General features: G+C 46.5%; 1 protein-coding gene across 1 annotated transcript in view; it reads left to right on the top strand.

Moving 5' to 3' along the window:
* LOC138284455 (fatty acid desaturase 2-like) overlaps nt 1-21,987 on the top strand; it is a 100,928-nt gene that overhangs the window by 29,100 nt on the left and 49,841 nt on the right. Inside the window, exon 2 of the mRNA XM_069223229.1 lies at nt 21,412-21,522. Coding sequence (XP_069079330.1) covers nt 21,412-21,522 — 111 coding nt within the window. The remainder of the gene's footprint in view (nt 1-21,411; nt 21,523-21,987) is intronic.

Here is a 21,987-nt window from a genome sequence, read left to right as displayed (position 1 = left end):
GGTAGATTGTCAAAAACACGTTGACCAGCTATTCCTAGATGGTTAAATAGGAGTGCCATTTTCCTGGATGGCGAATAACCAACAGCATCTATCGCTGACAAATAGTTTTCAAAAATTCTCAAACATTCGTTCCATCTTATCTCCGGCTTACCAGCCTTTTGCAAAAAGGGAGGAGGCTGCATCACAAGTTGATTTGACGCCATGACAATAGAGTAGACTATGTCCTGTAAACACCCAAGATAGAAATTGTCCCAAACGCACAACACAGCGAATGTTGTCTTAAAGATATTATATATATATATTTTTTTAATTAACCAAAATTGTAATAGCCATTGAGTTAAACAAGATTGTCAAATTATTGTTGAATCTGCAGTCATTTGTGGATTTAAATCTGTAGCAGTGTGTCAAACAAATCCATATTGCTGTGTCTTTTCAAAGTTGAGAGCGTTAATATGTATCCGATCCGTGCACCAAGGAAATAATCCCCCGAGAACATGACTTTCTTGGCGTTGGCGCATTGCCCTAGCAACTCACGTGTAAGGAAACAGGAAGCAGTAGACGCGTGCTGCTACTTTCTTGCCGTTGGCGCGTTGCCCCAGCAACTCACGCGTAAGGAAACAGGAAGCGGTAGACGCATGCTGCTAGGCAACGATCAGCGTGTGAGGTGTCACTGAGCACGCTCGTGCATGCGCACGCGGAGATGCAGCCGTGCGCACGAGCCAGCGCACGCGGGGATAAACCTGAACGCTCGAGCGCCTAACGGAAAAACCTCAACAGCTTGTGCGCTCTCTCTAATCCTCTGGCTAACTTCAGCAGGGCTTACCTCCAGGAAGTAGATCGCGGTAAGCAATGGTCTTTGCAAGTGAACAAGAAACACGCCGTTCAGACTCCGATAACGGTCGAAACGCGCTGTTCACACTCCGATTGCGGTCGAAACGCGCTGCTCACACTCTGATTGCGGTCAGTGGATCATAAATCTACCGCCCCACTCCTGGTACCAAAATTGTGGAGTGGGAAATGCGCAGGAACACAGGAAGACAAAACTTAGCCCACACTTCCACTTTGAAGATGTTTCTTTATTCCGAAGAAAAGATCCACGACAGCAAATAACGGCCTGACGAGTCCAGAGCCAGTGTCCAACTGCTGGTTCTGGAACTTTGCCAGCGCACTGATGCAATGTGGAACACAGAACATTAAACACAGAATATAGAACACACACAAAAGGAAACATAGCATATTACACTCTGTCAGTATCTATTAGCCATGTTGTACAGCAGTGCGGCTGATGGGCAGCATGACTGAAAGTTATAAAAACGGCAAGCAACAACGTGGAACAGTCAGAGGTTCTGAGTAGTGGAGGGGAAGCGAGTTTGTGGCCCATGTTTAACTGGTGTGCTTTTGCACGTGGACAGATAGTAAGAGGAGCAGAGGCTTGTCCACAAACTGTGAGGAGCCAAGGCATGTGAACAGACTGTGAGGCGCTGGAGCCGGAGGGCATGTGGATGGATTCAGCAGTGGACACGTCAACAATGAAAGAAGTGTGAGTTGGCAGATTGTGAAGAGCTGGGGCACGCGGACAGACCGATGAGCTGGGTCAGAGGGACAGGCTCTGAGGAATTGGTGTGTGAGGACTGACTGTGAGGAGTTGGGGGTAAGTTGACTTTATAAGAACTAAGACATGCTCCAGATTGTGGTACTTGGACCATGTGGACAAACTGTGAGGGAATGGGGACATGTTTATCAGATTCACAAGCAGGCAGGGGCAGGGACACAAGTACATTGTGGGTGTGTGTGGCGCACAGCAACTTCTAGGGACGGGGCAACACAGACAACAGTGAAAGGTGCAGGGGCAATGTGGGCGGTGTGAGGAGATGAGGCTAGGGGGCAGATGGGCGTTTTACAGAGGGGTTTTGAATCAGAGGAGCGTTGGTACATAGAGGCACACAGGCATGGTGAGGTAGTGTAAGAAACACAGACAGTCGGGAAGGAGGAGGCCTGGGAGTGACTCACACAAATGAACAAACAGACATGTCGAGGGTTTGCATTTCCATAGTCCTTGGATGCCTTCAGACTCCCAAGGGAGGAGGGAAGCCCAGCATCCCCCGAGAGGATTGCCTCTCAGCTTGCCTCGGACGTGCCCTCACGTTCCTCTATGTTCTCACGCTGCTAGGTGGGGCTAGACCTGTAACATGTAACACCTACACATTTTAGTGCCCAGTGCCGGCCGCCATTTCTCCAAAGAGAAACCTGGGCTTCTGGGAACCAGCCAGCTTTGACTCCAGTTCAAAAAGCAAATACAGTGTTTTAACATAAAGTCTGTGCCGATCGAACGAAACTCTGTCCGTGTGTGCTTGTGTTTTTTATGTGTGAGTGTGTATTAATGGATATGTGTACGTGTGTGTGTGTGTGAGTGAATGCATATGCATTTGCATTTAGGGTTGTGCACGTTATCATGTGTGTATTAGAGGGTGCATGAATACATATTTATTTATATTTACATCTGTGTCCATGTACGTATGCTTGTAAGTGCATGATGCATCTGTGTATTAGTCTGTTTCAGTGCGACGCAGTTTGCCTACGGGCAGCTTCATGTCCACTGACTGTAACACACACCACAGAATTAGTGCATGATCGCAGCTTGCAGGTGCCTTAGCAGTAAGATTCAACCAAAACCTGTTTCCCAGCTGTAATCTTAACGAGTGTGGCTTATAGTAGGTCTGCCCAGACTAAAGCACATTACATAAAGAGTGTGATGTTAACAGTTTATGTGTGTACGCCTGGCAGCACAAAGCACAGCATACAAAATATATCAAAGGGTCTATTGGCTTTGTCATGGGATATATTTTAATAGTATTCATTTTTTGCAAGCACGAGTACGGAAACAAGTTTTGTAAATGTACAAAATAAAATTAGATGATATTGAAAAATAGCCAGGCCTGCAGCCCCGACTCCTTCATCTCCCACATAGCAGGAAGGCTACACTGTGAATTCGATATCCTCGGTGGAAATGTGCGTCTCTGCGGGAGGGAGTCCCGCTTTAATTATCAAAAACATACCTCCTCCCAAACATAAAACGTTGCTGTGTCTACTGGAAAGTAAAATATAAGGGAATAAATAGGCGCTGCATAAATACTGAAGGCATTTTGGACAAACCGTGGTTAAGTATTTCAGAAGGCAACAATTTGATTAAAAAGGCGACAAGAGCACAGGAATGCTGCGCGAGCCTCCAGCTCGCGGTTAGAACCCTGCAAGTGCCGCTTGGGTACCAAGGAACAGATAACACGGGCACGCAGCGTTCTCGGAAACCATCTACATTTATATAGTGCAAACATCTAGGCGCCTTCGTTGTTTATTAAAAATTCAGAAAACACATATAGTTGCCCGCAGGTTAGCAGAAAATCGCATTCTCAAAATAACAATGATCGGTCAACGTTTTTTTCATTTTTTTTTTGGGGGGGTTAAACATTAAAAAGGTCCCCAAGGAGAGAGAGAAAAACAGTAAAAGGGAAGGTGATAAAGGGAGACAGCAAGAATGAAGAACAAGACAAAAAGTGCAAGCGCTATGAAGGGAGCAGCAGTCGGGGGTAGGTGGGAGTGGGAACAGGGAAGAAATAGTACCTCAGACAGTGCTTTAAAGGGGCCTGGGCTCACCGGTACTGAGTACCGGCACTTCTCAGGGCTCCCCCCCCCCCCCCCCCCCGCGCTTTGAGTACCGGAACTTCTCCTTGTGTCAGGAGAGTACAGTTACTCTTAGTGACATACCGGTGCTCCTAGGGGCATGCTGGGGTCAGGCTCTGGGGTATAGGTACGTGCAACACAGGAGCTACTGAAGGGCATGGCTTTGGATGGAGCATGGCTTCGAGGCGCTCTGACACACAATGGCGAGTGTATTCCAGCGCTGTGTTGCTGCTGCAGCCCAACAGCCTAACTGACAGTGCCTGGAGACTAAGTAGATGTGACTTGAGGGCGAGGACTCCAGAGATTGGAACCGTTGTGCTGTCAGTTGTAGTGCAAGTTTGCAGTGCTATAATCAGTGCTTAAGTTGTAAATAAAAAGGTGCCGGTGCCCAAAGACCCCTCTTAAACACGCGGCTGCTGCAATTTAATGTGCGAACACGGAATACTGAGGTAAAAGTCACTCTGAAGCCATCTCGGGCCTCTTTGATCCATTTACAGCCACCCCCTGCCCCTTCAGCTCACACCTGCAGCTTTCTGCTTTCTCCCTTTGTGACGCCTTTACGTTTTTCGCTTGTCTTTTGCTCGCAGCAAATGCTTGAAGCAGAAAAATAAGCGCCGGCCCTCAAAAATAAGTGCCGGTGCTCAGTACCGGAAACAAGCACAAATTAAGCAGTGGCTATAATACACCCACCGGTATCTGTCAGAACGACGAACGCCCTTCGGCCACGTTCGGACCGTGTGCTGGGAGCAACTAGTACTTTTTGCAGTTATATGTAGCGCAAACCTGGCTCGAGGGCATTACACTGTTTACATGAGAAGCACAAGTTCTACCTGAAAGCATACTTTGTTGTCTTTATAACACGAGAAGGTGAAACCCCAGCATCAACTCAACATCCTGGTACTCTGGGAAAACCACTTAATTTCCTGTGCCATAAAAACAAAAAAATATATACCTCCACGTCAAACTTCTGCATCTCATGTAAAACGATCTAATGCCGTCGGGCCAAGTTCACGCTATGTAAAACTACAAAAAATACCCATTATGCCCGGCACCTATAAGCTGGACTTGGCTCAAGGCATTAAGACGCTTTACTTTGAAGAAGCAACTGTTGATACTGTAAATAGATGCATCGAGGCCATGCCCCAGACACATTTCAGACCCACCCCAATCAATTTGGGGAGTACCAGCACTTCTCTTTTTCCATTTAAAACACTGACCTCAATTGAGTCAGGAGCAGTGGGTGGGCACAGATTAACTTTAATCAAGCTATGCTTGGTCCCTCGTCCACAAAAATAACCAGAAATTACGTTTCACATGCACAGGCCAATGACAAAGCCGGTAAAGAAGAGTGACATGAGGACAACAAATGGTACCCAGTAGATGGGCTCTATGCCATTTTCTGTGTACAATAGTGTCTCACAAGCGAGACACATGCACTCGCAGGCTTGATCCTAAAAAGGGTCATATTTATGAAAAGCTGTGGATCAGATAGGACATACACCTGAGAGAAGGAGAATGACCTCTGCATCAGAATGTGGAAATGTTAAGAAAACTGGCAAAACAACATCCTGTTCTAATTTATTTAGAATCCCCAGATAAAATTGAAGGAGCAATCTATTGCACGAAAATGCTCAGCATCATTTGAAAAAAGCCTCAGACATACTGGATAGCACTTCTAACTCTCACAGCCTGCCACCTTTTCAAGGATAAAAAAGTATCTGAAATCGCACATAGGGCCATATTCACAAAGGTGTAGCGCCGCCTTGTGCCACATTAGCATTATTTTTTTACGCTAATGTAGCTCAAGGAGGCAATTTTCGCAACGCCATATTTACAAAGTGGCGCAATGCATGTATTGCGCTACTTTGTGACCCCTTGTGCCACATTATGCCTGCGTCAGGCATAATATGTGCAAGGGGGGTGTTCCAGCGTTACATGGCCTGCAAAAATGGGGAAGTGAAATTTACAGGATTTCACTGCGCCATTTTTGGTGTGTTTTTTTATAAATTGCCTGCTCAAAGCAGGCATTTTAAATGACACACCCATTGAAATTAATGTGCCTCCTTGCACGTTGCTACACTAGCATCAACAATTTTGACGCTGGTGTAGCAAAGCACCATAATTGTGTCAAACATTTTTTATAAATACGATGCACAGGTGGTGTCGTTAGGTGGGCAAGGGCGACGCAAGTAAAGTGGCGCATCAGTACTGATACGCCCCTTTCTTGTAAATCTGGGCCTTAGAGTTTCAAAGAGAGGATTCTGAAGACAAGCTGGTACCAGTAGTCATTTTCATGCGGAGGCAAGGGGTTTCACCTTGGGCCAAGGTTTCAGAAGTCTATCTCTGTTTCAACAGTTTTTATGGCACATCCTGAAGTAATGCTATCCTGGAAGCATCCATGATTGACATCTCCTAGGTGTGTAGGATGTAATCCAAAAGTGCTGCAACAGTAGTTGGCCTTCTGTCTGGCATAGTGAAGACTACCGCTGTGGCTAGGAACTGGTACCTCTTGCATGTCTAAAGAGCCATTCCTGGAAGACCGGTCGGAAACCTGCCTTTACCAGGAGGAAGGCTATAATGCCTAGACTAGTGCTTAGGATATAATGTATATAATATCCTCCCCTCAGGAGGTGCCCTAGTCTTCACCTTGAAAGAAGGGCCATTTTAAACGATTTGTGCTAAAGGTTTTCTATGTCATCTCCAAACTGCACCTAGCCCCGAAGAGGTATGCCTAAAACACTCCTCTGTGCTGCACCTACTTTCGGATCCCATAGATGAACGTGCCTTCCGGAGATGCCAGTAAGTGAATGGGCATTGAGAGGACTTTCTATAGCCCACACCTGCTGCGGTATGCGCTTAGCACTGTGGGATATCTGATCATAATAATTTCTGACTCACCTTGTCTCTTACCCATTAAGTCATTTGTATACTCAGCCCACAGTTTTATGTCGTTTACATTGCAAATCCGTACACAACTCCTTTCAGTCACAGACTTTTTAGCCATTGGTTTGCTTGTTTAAATATTGCCTCCTGCAGTCATGCTGCCCGTATCCTATAAGGCGATGTGCTTTCAAACCGCAGGCACTCTCGTATGAGCTTACATTTTGTTGCACCGTCGCCAAGTTTTTTTTATTTTAACAGAAGACACTTCCTTGTATGTATTTGCTCTTTTCTTTCAGCTCTGCCGCAGTTATTTGTTGTTGAAGAGTTATTTATCTTCGGGGCAGCATAATCTTTTTCGACAGAGAATTCTGTTCATAGTTACAAGAATATAGAATGTGATGGACAGTGTGTACGGTTGATGAGTTACTCACTAAGTGTTTGATACTGACCTGGAAAGGCAAAGAGTTGAACACGATGAGTTAGTAACTCAGTCTATGATTTAACATCGCACCTACGGGAATTTCTGTTTCTGCACAACTATGTCGTTTGAGGATCCGAATCGGGTTTGCTGGCTTTTTTGTGTCTCGGTTACTGTAAGTAGTAGATTGTTTTCTTGCGTGCTGGATAGTGTAGATCAAGAGGGATCCATTATCTGTGGCTGTCCATCGCTGTCCTGGCAGATCACTGAGTGGTCTTATTGTGCTTTTGCAAATATGGTAACTTTTGTTCTTGATGAATCTCCCCACCCCACCTAGTAACAAACTAACTTTACTTCAAGGTCTTTCCGCTGGCCAGCTCACTGTACACTATCCGTTCATGATAACTTACTTTTGTTCACGTATCAAGTTTGTTCTACCATCTATGCACGGCATTAGGAGAAAGTGGGCAAAATCAATATTCAGGTGGTTGGGTAATGCTTGGGTGTTAAGGCAAGATGATGCTTAATACCACTGTGCTCTGCTTTGCAGAGAATGTAACGCATTTGATCACACCACAGTTAATCTGCAGTTCTAGTGATTTTACATGTGAAAGTAAAGTATAAAAACCCTTGATTTTCGGAGAGAGCTAGAACTTTCCTGAATGCTGCTAAGGGGGCTCTCTTTCTATTGTGATTTTGCTACTCACTTGGGACTTAAAATATTGTTGAGTTTGCACTTCTCTCTTAGGCCCTATCTGATGAGGGCTTTCATGGCATTGCTTCTGCTCTGAATTTCATTTAAATATTATAATAAATCCTTTAGGTTACTCTGCTGATAGAACTGAGTTATTTAGTGAGGGCTTTTACTTAATTGACTATATTTGAGATATTTTTCATGTGATGAAGGTGTCTTACCTCATGGACACATTGCTTGATGAAACTGAGGTTTTGCACCATCTCCAGTTCATTAAGTTTTGGGCGTTCTGTTGAGGTAAAATTTTGGGGTGCTAGAAAATCGCAAGGGTCTCTGCACCCACACCACCTAGCCAACCATCTCTGCACAGTACGGGAAGAAGTATGAATTGTAACCAGTGAAAATAACTCCATGTAAGGTTTGAGTGGCCCTAATCCCTATCCATGGGCTAGCCTACGAGACAAAAGCTTGTGTGTGCATGGGGGGTGGGGGGTACTGGAATGTTTTACGATGACTGGCAGATCATGAAATATCAGTCCCAGATGGTGGTGGTGACATCTGACACCACCAACAATTTCATTTAGGTTTTATATCAAAGTTGGGGCTTTGACTTGTTCGCAATTAAAAAAGGCCTGGAATGCCATGCAAAACCCACTGGCTGTGTGCTATGAGACTCGACCTCCCCATGACAGTCTCCTACCTCTCTTGGCTCCCATATTAGAAACTTTCAGCCGCAGTCGCTGCCCCTGGTCATCCACTGATCTCACCTTTGGGAAGAATGCACCAGCCCTAAGATGAAATGAACCACAGGGTGAACTGTGTACCGACCTCATCTGGTATTTATTTTTCAAGTAATAACTCTGGCAGGACGTTGCCATTTACTCTATATGGCATTCAGGTGTACTAAACTGTACCCATCAGAATCTTCACACTGCTTTTTGAGTTAGGCCCGAACTGCTAAATCAGCCTTTCACCACTGAAAGCCTAGTATGAGCTGGAAGCCCATAATTCAATCTCAAACCATGTGCCCAGCATCCTGCTCAGAAGGAAGGATATGGTGATTCCCCTTCCATTCTGCATGATGGTTCCCACAACCAGAGGTGCTTTGAATCACGGACAAAGTGGGCGATTGACCAGGACCCCCACCTTTCAAGGGGCCCCTGGGAAAGGGAATGTTACCTCTATCACAGATGTCTCTACTTCTCTATCTCAGTCATCAGTGAACAATTCAATATTTCTGACATGATTTAGCACAAAATGGGTGATAAAAATCAAAGTTGTTCCAAACACGGGCCCCAGAAATAAGTGTTGCATGGGGCCCCAAAAATCCTTATGATGACATTGCCAACGATTGCGGCAGCTGGAAAAAGCCTAGCGCACTTACATTGCTACCAGTTTAGGGGCTAATTAATTAATGGACATGACTGCAGACGTGCTGTGGTATTCGCATGTCTTTATATCAGAAGGCAATAGCTGAATGGGCAGGCATGCAGACCTGCGGCGTTCCACATGTGAACATTCCAGAAGCCACTCAACAAATGGTCACAGGGAATGCACTGCAATGCTACCTAACCGTGACTTAGCCATTGAACGATGAATATTAAAACTGACCTGCATCGTTACCTACAGGTGACCCTCTTAGAGGACACCTAATTAATGTACACAGAAACTAGCATGCTGTTCTGGATGATCATTCTAGGGAGGTGTAGGGGCAAGGCCTGACGTGGCATGTCCACCTACCCGCACTGTATCTAAATGTGATAAATTGAGTGGGGTCAGGGAATGAAGCAGCTTCATAGTTAGAACCTCAGTGTTAAATACATGTAAGTGTGCAAGTATTTAATTTGCACGGAGTCTCACCCGCTACAGCAGACTCTGCTATGGAGAGACCAAAGATTAACTGGGTTTTGCCATACTTTCACAAATAGGTCATCGGACCAAAAGTGAGTTTGACCCTAAATCCCTCTGTCTCTAAATGCAGATGAATTTCCACCACTACATAGAGGCTATTCTTTTATGACGAGACCAAAGATCGACAGGGGTTCAATAATCTACCCCTCTTTTATCCATAAATAGCCACTAACGATTGGACCAAAATTCAGAGGGTGTGACCCTGCACCACTCTATCCCCTGCTGTAGACTAATTTTTATAGTTACATAAAGAGGCTACATCTACTTCCTACCCAGGTGTGCTAGGAAGAAGCTAATAAGGCCTCTAGAGACTACCTAACAGCAAAAACAATGGCGCTCCTTCAGAGAGATGTCGGGAGCCTGCGCCGTCTCCCTCTCATTTATTTATAGTTTTTATGTAGCACCAGCACAGCGCGGAGTTCGCTCCAGAGCACCTCCCACGGGAAAGGGAGGCTATGGGGGTACCAAGAAAGAGAATTACGAGCTGATCAAGCAGTAGGCCACAGGAGCTAGTGTTTTCAGGTCTGTTGCTTCTAGTACTTACTGAACCTTAGACAACTGTATCTCGCTGAGAATCCTTAAGGGGACCTACCTAGAGCATCTGGCCAGCAGCTGGCCATGGAGAGCCACTGCACGGGGCTTACAGTCCTGAATTCCACCCTCTAGTTGCAAGCAGCAGAGCGGCATTAGAGCAAGAGAGATGATTTACCGCAGAACGCCCCCTCGCACCCACCTGTCATTCTGTTTGACACGCCGCCCGCCATTTACGCGGTGGCGAACATGCCAAAATTGCAATGGCCACACGGTCCAACGCCCTGGGCGTCGGTAGGGTCACGCCTACCTCCTCTTTAGCGCAGACTACCAGATCGAGGTGCTCAGCCTCCCAAAGGAGCCGCATGCCTCTGCCACCTTTGCCTCTGAATCGGACAGGTTGTCCAGCCAATAATTACCGCTACCTCAACAGAAAAAAAATTGCCCTGAAGCACCCTTCCACTGGCCACCAGCTCACCTGTTACCAAAATGGTGGTAGGGAGCCCACATCAAATCCCTATGTATGCATTGGGCTATGGTGTACTCCAAATATAGCAACATCACAAAACAAAATGAAGTGATGGACGGAGTGTTGAAACTTTTCAAACACTCACCCCCAGTCACAGATCTGGGTTAAATCCATTGTTATTTTGCTCACCACGTCACCCCAGTTTGGACCCAGCCATACTTCAAATATAGCCTAGTTACAAAATGGCAGTCCTGGACTGTGCCACCTTCCCAATCTGCCCGAGGGGAGGAGAGATCGGGGGGGGGGGGCGGTTAGACTTACCTGCTGTCAGCTGGCACCCCAGGTTGGTCATAGTCTTAGTAGAGAGGCCCCAATAATGTTGTTGCAGAAACTCTGACCCACTTAATGGTGGGCAAAAGGCCAATTTTAATGAAACAGATGCCGATTAACAAAAACACAACCTTGGCCAATGGTCTTACAAAGCTACCTCCTCTCTAACACTTAACTTACTAACCAGCCTAACCCCCCACCCCAACTGTCCCACTCACAATGCCACCCCCAATAAGCCCTTCTTCTTTATTAAATAACAATGGCCAATTCTTAACGTATTCCTCCATACACACAGCATTAAGTTTTAATTTCAAACAACTATTCTCTACTGAACTACCACTAATTCTAAAATTCCTGTCTAACCCCCCATTGCTTGTGTCTTACCAATGTAAACACCGCATAACGTTCTGTAACCTTCTGTTTAAACCTTTTTGCCACTGCACGCATCTGTCTCAAGCGACAACTTACATGCCACAAAAAACCCTAATAGCACCTGTCCCACCAAAGCCATCCAGGAAGCCTTACGCTGAAAAACGTGACGGGAAGACGACCACTAAGCTGAGGGATGTTAGGGAGAGAAAAAAACGATTTCACGTGGCTCCAGCCACCAAGTCACCATTTCTAAAATGGTGGCTGTGTAGCCAAACAGAGCACCTATAAGCTCTGTTTGGGCTAGCCCCCATGTCAAAAATGTAAAGGCCTGTCACAATGACTGCACCCGTTTCCCAAAATTCCCCAGGGGCAGACCTCGATCTGCTCAGCTGTCCCGTCCAAAACCCCATTGGGAAACAGGGTGTATGAAAAACTCTGACCCACTTAATGCTGTACAAAAGGGCGCCTTTAATGAAACAGGTGCCCGTTAACTATAACACAAGCTTGGCCAATAGCCTTACAAAACTACCTCCTCTTAACTTATTAACCAGCCACCCCCCCAACTGCCCCAACCACAAGGCCCCTCCCCAATAAGCCCTTCTTCTTTATTAAATAACAATGACCAATTCTTAACGTATTCCTCCATACCCACAGAATAAAGTTCTAATTTCAAACAACTTTTCTGTACTGAACGATCTCTAATTCTAAACGTCCTGTCTAACCTCAACATTCTTACCGCTACTTTTTTAGCTCGAATAAATATAGCTCCATACCCCTTCTAGACAAGTGTACTCCGACACTTCTGAAGAATTCCACATTGTCATACTTGATATCCGAATGAGAAATTCTACTAACTTCTATGCTTCTACAAAAACAACTCATTTGCCTGTTTAACTTCCTGCGAGCCCTGCCCACTGCTGCGGGCTTCTCTGCCCCTCTCCACTGATGGTGTGGCATAAATTCCTTACACAAGACCAAACAACCAGACCATTGAGCCCCCAACTCGCTTAAATCCTTTTTCATGGTCCTCATCAACACTACACTTTTTTCTTGCACCAAATCATTCTCACCCACATACAGGATCAGCAAGTCCGGGAATCAACCCCTCATCATAATGCTATTCAAGCAGTTTATCAATTCACACATCTCATGCCTCCCTTCCAAGTCACCAAGATGCCCTGACTCTGTAAAACCAGATCCATCCCCGTTCCTCTCTGTGCCAGCTGAAGAGCTGCCCATTTGATGAAAGAGTGGCCGACCACCCAAATGCCAATTTCCTCCGCCTCCGGTCGAGCAACCGAACCTGAAACAGAAACAGATGTAAGTATAACAGTGCATTTTAGGAGGCACCTCCATCCTCCCTCCACAAACGCACATATCTCCGGAAACAATCTGATGACCACCGCCCAAGCCTCATTATATCCTCCTTTGTCCAACCTTGTCAACCTGCCTCTGTTGGTGCGCCAATTCTGAAAGAAGGGTGTGTGCCAAAAACTGAAGGGGAAGACAAATTTTCACCAGAACCATGCACAGTATTGCTAGTAGCTGGTAAGCTGTCCATCCCTTCTCCTGAATACCACACCTCTACTCTCCCAGTCTCTCGCAGACCACCTGATACCCAAAGATACCGGGCATACATCCGGCTCTGGGCAGCTATGTAACACAATAGTTTTTCCTAGAGCTCTCTGGTCTGTTTTGGAGCTGCTCAGCCTTACCACTGCTCTGTCTTCGCTCAAGGACCCATCCTCCCATCCCACTCCCCCACTTCTTACTTCCCAGCACCTCAAATACCCTGAAAGCCCCAAAGAACATCCACAACATTATTGCCGAAAAGAAAACATACAAGTCTCCTCCTCCCCTTTACAGACATGGGGTAACTCCGGTATTATTTGCAGGAATAAAACCAGTGATATAGGTCTCCACAGCTTGCCAGAATGGCCCAGTTCTCTGCCCAGCCTTCCAACATTCTCTGTCCCAATTCCCCTAACGACAGAGCATTGTCCCATAATAGTTTGCCCATAAAGGAAATACCAGCTAACTTTCCTGAAATTGTAACTCTGGACCGCCCTTGTCCATCAAGGCAAGCATTCATTGTATCACATCTTCTAACCTCTGCCAGGCCTCCAGCCGTCGTCTTGCTCCGGACTCCAGAAATTCTGACCATGCCTGCCTGTATGCTCTCCTGGTGGACTCTGCCAAGAAACCGAACACCAACTGAACCATCATTTGCTGCCTACTGACAACATGTCTGCTGGAACAGGGGTCTTGGAGTGGTAGCCTCCTTGGCCAGCCCACGGAATTTCTCCCACTGAAAACGAGACAACACATCCGCAATGTCATTTTCAGCCCCTGGAACATGAAATGCCCTGAAGGAAATGTCATGCCATAGGCAACCCAACACGAATAAACTCAGCAACTTCAGCACCTGTTCCTCTCTCGCTACGGCCTGCACCATCGCTATATTATCCACCCGGAACAGCACTTTACAGTGAGACAATTCTGACCCCCCACAATGTCAATGCCACTACCAGTGGAAACAATTCCAGGAACGCAATACTCCTGCCCACTGCTTTCCATTGTTCCGGCCATTCCTCAGAACACCAATGCCCTTGCCACAAAAGGTGAAAAACCCAGACCTCCTGCTGAGTCAGAAAATATCTGTTCATCCCAGTCAAAGTTGTCCTGATGTGCCATTGGAACACCACTGAAGGATTATAAAAAGAAACCCCACATTCTGAGGACCTTCCTTACACCTGCTGACAAATGCACGTGGTGGTGCAGCAGCCATTTTCCTGTCAGTGCTTGACCCAGTTGCTTGCAAAAAGTCCTACCTGTCCTGACCACCCTACAAGTAAAATTGAGATGGCATAGTAGCACCTGTACTTCCCCCACTGTCACTTTTTCCTTAGCCAACAATGTTAATGTTGCTTCCTTCTTGTCACAGGGGAGCCTGGCTTTCATATTTTTTGTGTCCAACCCTATCCCTAAAAAAGACAGAACCGTACTGGAGCCTTCTGTCTTTTCTGGCACCAGCGGGACCCCTAAGTCATCCATGAGCTCCTGGAATGTAATCAGTGCCCGCTGGCAGTCCATCGAGCCAGAAGTTCCCACAAACAGGAAGTCATCCAAATACTGCGTCACCGGCTGGTGAACCGTGTGCCAAGTGAACAGCCACACCATAAATGAGCTGAAGCATTCGAAGAGTACACATGATACTGGGAAACCCATAGGTAAGGTCTTGTGTACATACCAAACGCCTTCAAATTCTATACGCAGCAATTGAAAATCATCTGGGTGTACCAGCAGGAACCTTAATGCTGACTTCACATCGGTCTTTGCCAGCAGTGTGCCTTGACCTGCCTGGGCTACCAAATCCATAGCCACATCCACCGAGAAATATGATACTGCCACTAGGTCGTCTGATATAAAGCATTTTACCGGCATGACAAGTGCTGGATAAGAAAAAACTGTCCCTTTTCTTTCTTACGTACTATGCCTATGGGGGACACAATCAGGTTCTCCAAAGGCCACTCCCCAAATGTGCCTGCTATTCTCCCCTCCTCCACCTCTTTGCCAAGTTTCTGTTGTACCATCTCTTTATGTTCCTATGCGCTGTGCATGTTATCTGCCGACCTGGGAACTTTGGGACCACCGTGCCCCAAACGAAAACCCCTTCTGAAGCCATCCCTCAATAATTGTGCCTCTGCGGGTTTATCATAGAACTGTAGCAAAAGCTCCAGTCTATGCAATTTAACCAGAGTATGAGCCAATCCCCACAGATCCTTGTGCCCCCGCTCTATCCCCTGCCCACGAACTGCTGAGCATGGTGTTGCCCTCCTGGTCCCCTGGATTACTGCTGCCACTGTCTCCCATGCTGACCTTGAGCACCTCCCATCTGACCTGTGGAATGGACAAGTGCATGCCTTCCCATGCACTCAGAGCACTCGTGTCTGAATTTGCAATACTCTCATGTGCACATGCCTTTGTTAATCCCAGCATGCCCCCTTGGATTCCTCTGGACTCTTGTATGTACGACTGTTCCACCCCTCCTCGGGTGGGGCAACCCTGAAAGGACTTTTAGTTATTAGTAGGCCGATGGCCGTGAAAATCGTCTTCTCAAATTTGGCAGGAACCATTGTATGCTGCATAGATCAGTGTCCAGCTCACCCCATTTTGCTTCACTGTCCCAGGCTATCCTTCCCCGAACTCAGCATCATATTGTGCCCACGCGTAACCCCCAAATGTCAATTTATCCTTGCAGATCATGTGGATGTATACGAACAGTGCCACGCTACTTTGGGGAAATTTCTCTCAATAAACGCTGGCGTATATTAAGAAGGCTGCTGTCCAATTCTCAACAGTCAGGGGCACTTTAGGTTGCTTAGCCAACTCTTATTCCTGTTCTGTTGACCCTTCTTTTGATCTGACTTCTCTGTGGAGTAGTTTAAGCATCTCAATGCATTCCCCTTTCCATATCGTCTCTTTGGTCCCCAGTACAAAGTGTGCTCTGAGAAGTTTTGTCGTTTCCATGTATGGGATATGTTTTATTTTGAACTCTTTTCCTTCTGTACTCTCTGTGGTCTTACTTTTTTCTATCCTCCCTACACACCCTCACCTCTTGAGCTCTCCGCCGCTTGCAATTTGCTGTCACCCTTCTCTGTTGTCTCCTTCTCCACGTCCACCCCTGCTTCAGTCCCCCCCAATGTCCACTTCGTACTTGCCCCATGTAGAAGCTCCAGCTGGCCCTCCGTGCTGTAGTTCGCATCCACCCCTGTGGATACCAATTTTGGGCCCTTGCACACCACGGTGCTCTCATCTGGCTATAAGGACGGTGCCCGTGCAAATGCTTGCCGCCTAGCCAGTGGCCCTCCTTTACCTATTGCTGATCTGTGTTGATCCTGTAACGAGCTAGACAACACAACATTAGCTGCACCCCCCTACCACCATCCTTGAACGTCCCCTATCCGTTTCTTCGTCCTCCTGCTCTTCTTCAAGGCTCTCTTACCCGTAATTCAAGACTGATTCCCCCAATACATCCTCCTGCCAAACACCAGACATACTGCCTGGCACATGTTGATCATGTTGTTGTTGTAAATTTGTCTGTGTGGCCCAAACACCAGTGCCCAAGGGGGGCATTTTGACCCCACTATACAAGTGTGTTGGCTCTACGTGATCTTCCTCCAATGCCACTTTGTCGGAGGTTGTACTGGATCTGGCCGCCGTTGGAGTAACAAGGCTGTTCTGGACCTACTTTCATCATCTGCACCGGGTTCCCTTGCGTGTGTCCATTAGGCTGTCCGGGGCCCAACGTCTTCTGCTCGGCGCCGCAGAGCCACCCTAAGCCCTTCCGAGTCAGTATGCTGGTGACGCTCCCTGTCTGAAATCAAGAATAGAGGTTTGGTGTGCTAGGTGTGGAGACCCTATCCTTTGCTGCCCCATAAGGCCTCAGTCTGCCCCATCTGCCTTCTTTTACCTTGCCCTGAGGCCTAGCACCATGCTGCAGGAAGTTCTCCACCTCTGTTCCCCTGCCTGCTGAACTCTGCCTTAAAGCTGGAACATCAAAGGCCCATTGTTGGCTTCCTCATCATTCCAAAGGAGGTTAGCAGCTAGCTGCTCAGTGGCAGGCCCCTGTGGAGCCCCCCGTTTTCTTGTGACCCCCCATTTATTTCCACTTCCCCCTGTGAGATATTGGAACCACCCCTCCACAGTCCTCCTGCATCCCAGTGGTCCTGAACATCCTGTGGTGCCCTCTTCACCCTGTCCATGTAGTATCCACGCAATCCTCCTCTTCCCAGTCATTGCCTGTGGCTGCCCTGCTGTAAGAGGCACTTTGGGCTATCTCTTTGTGCGCACCCCCTGCCTGCCACAGTTCAATTTAGTGTTTGCACCCTAAATCCCCTCTCTCTTGCATGTGCATAGCTCCTGTTCCTCACTGTGCCCCCAGGGCCTTACCACATTTCTTCCCATAAACCTTGCACCTCAGGCTGCTAATCTGCTTCCCTCTCTCCCCCCACTTGCACTTTTGACTCAACCAGCACTTGTACCAGCTGTGCGTCTGCCTTGGGGGGGGCACTTCACATTCATAGTCCTCCAGCGACCTTGCTGCCCTGCCTTATCTGCCCAGCTCCCTGCTCAACTAAGACTTGGGCCGATTGGGTGCGGGGGCGCAACCTGCGCTCGTGGGTTCCTCTGCATTCAGCGAGGCTGCCTGCAGCGAAGCAGAGCGGCCTCGACTTACCTCAGACAGTGCGGTGCGCAGCTTGCATGGGGGAGAATAAAGCTGCAATGTCCGCCTCCACCCGCTCTGAGGCCCGACGCACGGGCCTTGCTTCCCTCTGGCTGTGGCTGTCACCAGCCCCATCCTGCCTGCTTCACTTAACAAACGCACGGCAGTCACGACTTTCTACACGTCCGACGCCATGTCTGCACACGCTGCGAAATGCCCTAACCCGCCTGAACAAAAAAACTATTTTACGGAGCTCCGGCCACTGCTTCTAAAATGATGGCTGTGTAGGCCAACAGAGTAACTATAAACTCTGTTTGGGCTATATTCAGGCCACGTCGTAGCCCAATCACCCTCATCAAAAATGTAAAGGGGCAGTCACACTGCACCCGTATCCCGAAAGTCCCCAGGGGACGGACCTCGCTCTGCTCGGCTGCTCCCCCAAAACCCCATTCCATAGATCACCAAACACGAAGGCGAACCTCAGAGGTACAACCAGTAGGAGCCAGCTCCATCAAGGACAAGTAGACAGGCTGATTACCTGGGAATTTAATTACAAAATGGCGTCAAGAAAAGCAACCCGGGTGTAGAAATGTTGAGAGGGCAGGGAGGGAAAAGCAGTCACGGTTGACTGTGGCACGGTTGCCTCCAGGTCTGGGCGCCTGACAGCAATCCTTACACAATCTTACAATCAACATGATTTTAAAATTTGCGGCATCCTTATGATACAACATGGTAGGTTTGCATTCGTACCAACCAGCTTTGAAGCGTGTTGGAGACAGTGCTGACCCCTATTTATTTATTTATATCTGTGCTTTTATATATAGCACATACCTGACCTGGAGGCATCACAGTACTTCACAATAGAACCAAAGCATTTCAATTACAAATGGATAATACAAAAAATACACCCTGGGAAGAGTGAGCACCAGGTTACCTCTCCTGGTAGATAGTATACTTTACACATACTCATAACCAGGGCTGGGTTTAGGCATTGGCGCGCTGGACAAAGGCCCAGGGCACCTGATTTCAGAGGGCCCCACTGACCTTACCTACGAAACGTCCTTTAATAATTGATTTTTGTTCCGGGTCACCAGTGTCCATTCTTTTATGTCCATGCGCTGTATAAATGACGTTGTTCCCTCCAAGTAACTCCTTGTATTTATAGCACTTAAAGAAGAGATAGAGGAGAGCAGAGACAAAAAAGATGAAAAAGAGCACCAAATTTGGTTCGCCCAGGACGCTTTTTTAGCAAAGATCGGCCTTGCTTGTAACATAACCTAGCAATGAAAATCAGGTAAAATGAGCCAATGGGCTGGACGTTGTACAGCGTGATGTTCATCAATATTTTGTGGTGGGTGAGGTTGAGATGCACCACAGAGAGCGTGAGGAGGCATGAAGGAATTAACCCAAGTGTCGTTCAAGGACAGGAGCTTCAAGATCTTTTTCAAAGGTGACATGGCATGAGGTCGGGCATAGGCTATTTTTGTGGCACTTCTGGAGAAAGATTGGTTCATTGGTTGGGGGGTTCCAGAAGAAGGGATACAACACTTCTTGAATCCCAGATGGCACCTAAACTTTTCAACTTCTCAGTTATCTAAGAGGATGAGGAGGAGTGAAGTGCTTTATGAGTGGTGCAGGCAGTGTTAAATAGAGCTATTGCCCCTATGGGAAGCCACTGGAAGGAGCAAAGAACATGGGGCACCACAGGGGATATCTTTTGATGTATAGAACACCAGTTTGAACACCTGCATGATTTTATCCGCCTTTCAGTCGTTGAATGTTTCCAGTGAGAACCACTGAGGTGAGTAAAAGCATACCTTACATAGCAATGGAAATGCTTGAGTGTCACTGAGCAAAATGAACAAATACATATTAATATCACTAATATCCACAGTAATATCTGGTTTGGTGGTCATTTCTTCATTGCTTGTGATGAGGAGATATACTTCCTGCAAACCACTTATCCTTTTGTGATTGCCCATTTTACTGAAAGAGAAATAATTGAAATACACGAGATGAGACTGTGTAAACTTTTATGGATGAGGATGATCACACCATTTTTATTGTTAAGGGCAGGGGAGCAAAAAGCATGCCAACCAGGCTTTTCCGCAGAAAAACAAGGTACTGTTCTTTTAGGTGAGATTCTTGTAATAGTGCAATCTGAAATTTCATTTGGGATGGATGGGTAAGAACCCTTTGTTCTTAATGGGGTTGCATAGGCCCTTAACATTCCAAGAAACAACAGGTACATTTCTCATAAAAGACTTGAATAAAGGCTTTATAAAAGTAAACCTACCAATATTGTGATGCAATAACTTCAAAGAATATATAAAATGTGAACAAAACAAGCACCAAGCGGAAGGCTGTGTAAAGAACAATCTATTGCATCAATGAATGAGGGAAAGGATAGTAGAGAAAAAGGAGTAGAGAAGTAAGGGAAAGACAGAGAGAAAGGAGAGTAGGGAGGTATAGAAACTTTTGATTAATAGCATAGAAGTGTTGGCAAAAAGCTGGGAAAGTTTAGACATATGAGTTAGTATCAAAGTGCTGGATGTAGTAAAGGTGGACGGGGGTGAAGCATGAAGCAAAAGCCAGCCAGGCCGAGACTCAAACCTTGGAGAAAGAAAGAAATAAAATACAAAATGGAGGAGGGAGAACTTGAAGATAAAATTGAGAAATGCATTTGATGAAGTTGTGCATTAGGCAGGATACAAGGGTATACTGTAATGACGTTGTACATATGGGAGCAAAGAAACTAGCAATCACAGTGTAGAACCCAAGCTGAAAAAAAGTATTAAGGTTCAGGTTTTGAAAAGGGCCAAAGCTTTGCCTTTATGTGTGTGAATGCCATCAAATCCGCTGGGCTATCAACGGTGTTTGTTTTGTCCCTATACGTAACCTAGAAGAAGCAGGGATTAATAAAACCATATCTCACGTTCATAGAGCTGAGGGCTGGTTGCAGAAAAGTGTTATGCAGAGGAGTGGCATGGTGTGTGAGACGTGGAGTATCGTAGAGTGGAGTGGAGTATCGTAGAGTGGAGCAGCATTTTGTACAGTGTAATGGACTGTTAAACAGTAGAGATAAGTGTTGTACAGTGAAGGGTTGTTGACTAGTGTCATGAAATGGCATGTAGTGGAGGGTCATTGAATAGAGTGTTGAAAAGTGTAGCAGAGTGTTGTAGAGTGTAGTGGCATAGAGTGGAGTTCACTGGAGTAGAGTGTCATATAGTTCAGGGAAATCAAGTGTAGAGTCGTGCAGTAGAGTGGCGGAGAATCTCGTACAGTGTAGTATTGTACAGTGGAGTATCATTATTTATCACAACACAGTGCATGGTAGAGAGGCGAGTTATAGTCAGTGTTGTCTGGTTAGCGAGCTGAAAAGAGTGTGTAATGAAGCCCGACACTTACAATAATTTGAAGATGGTGGATAAATTGTAAATGAAAGTTATCACTATCACTTCAGAAGGTTTACAGTTTGTGTAGTTTAAACTTGGTTTGTATAGGGAAAATATTTTTTTCTAACTATAACTCAGCTTTAACCTTTGTTTTTTGTGTATATATATATATATATATATATACACACACACACACAAACACACACACGTATCTATGTATGTATTATGACAAGATATTCTTGTCATGATAACTATTTAAAACTTGATATTCTGGTACCATACCCCCAGAGCGAGTAAAAAGTGATCTTTTCGAAGGGGTCTCTGGTTCCTCTGAAAGGTGGCAGAGGTTAGCAGTAAAAGGGAAATACTGGGCTGGTTTACAGAAGCATCACAGTACTTACATGGAGTGTTCACCCCCTCTGCGGTAATGCCTTGGTATCATTTTCTTGGAGGCTGGTAATTTGGGGTACCTGTAACCAACGACCCATTGTGATTACCCCACAGGATGCATTCCGAGCCTTCCATCCTGACACCAACTTTGTGAGGAAATTCCTGAAGCCACTTCTCATTGGGGAGATCGCGCCAGAAGAACCCAGCGAGGACCGCGGCAAAAATGTAAGTGAACTGTTACGGTGCAATGTACCTGAGTGCCAGTAAACTGATAGGGTGCAATGCACTAGAGTGCTCTTCTCTAAAAGGGAGTGCACTCCCCCTCAAGGCACACCTGGCTTTCAGAGTCCTTGTTCATGGTACAGTTCCATGTTTTAGAATCACTACTGGCCTGGGCAAACTGTATATTGTTAATCAGGGCTGAACTGGCCAGAGAGCACACGTGGCATTTCCCAGTGGGGCTGGAGCCATTGAGGACTGTGTTTGAAGCCTCACGGCTTTTGTTGGTGCTTTTGTCACTCTTTCCAGGTCTCTGGGATTAATTGTGGAAGACACAAAAGAGGAGAAGAGGAGAGAGGCAAGAAGGGTAGTAGGACTGATTTGAACATTTTCTTGCCAGGGCTGCTTTTAGTTTCCAGTCAAGCTTTGTTGTACAGTATTGTGTAGCACTGCTGCGTGCCTCAGCAAGGC

The sequence above is a fragment of the Pleurodeles waltl genome, chromosome 3_1, assembly GCF_031143425.1.
Source record: "Pleurodeles waltl isolate 20211129_DDA chromosome 3_1, aPleWal1.hap1.20221129, whole genome shotgun sequence".
NCBI lineage: Eukaryota > Metazoa > Chordata > Amphibia > Caudata > Salamandridae > Pleurodeles > Pleurodeles waltl.
Note: the sequence above shows the minus strand (reverse complement) of the source record. Positions and strands in the feature narration are given on the sequence as shown.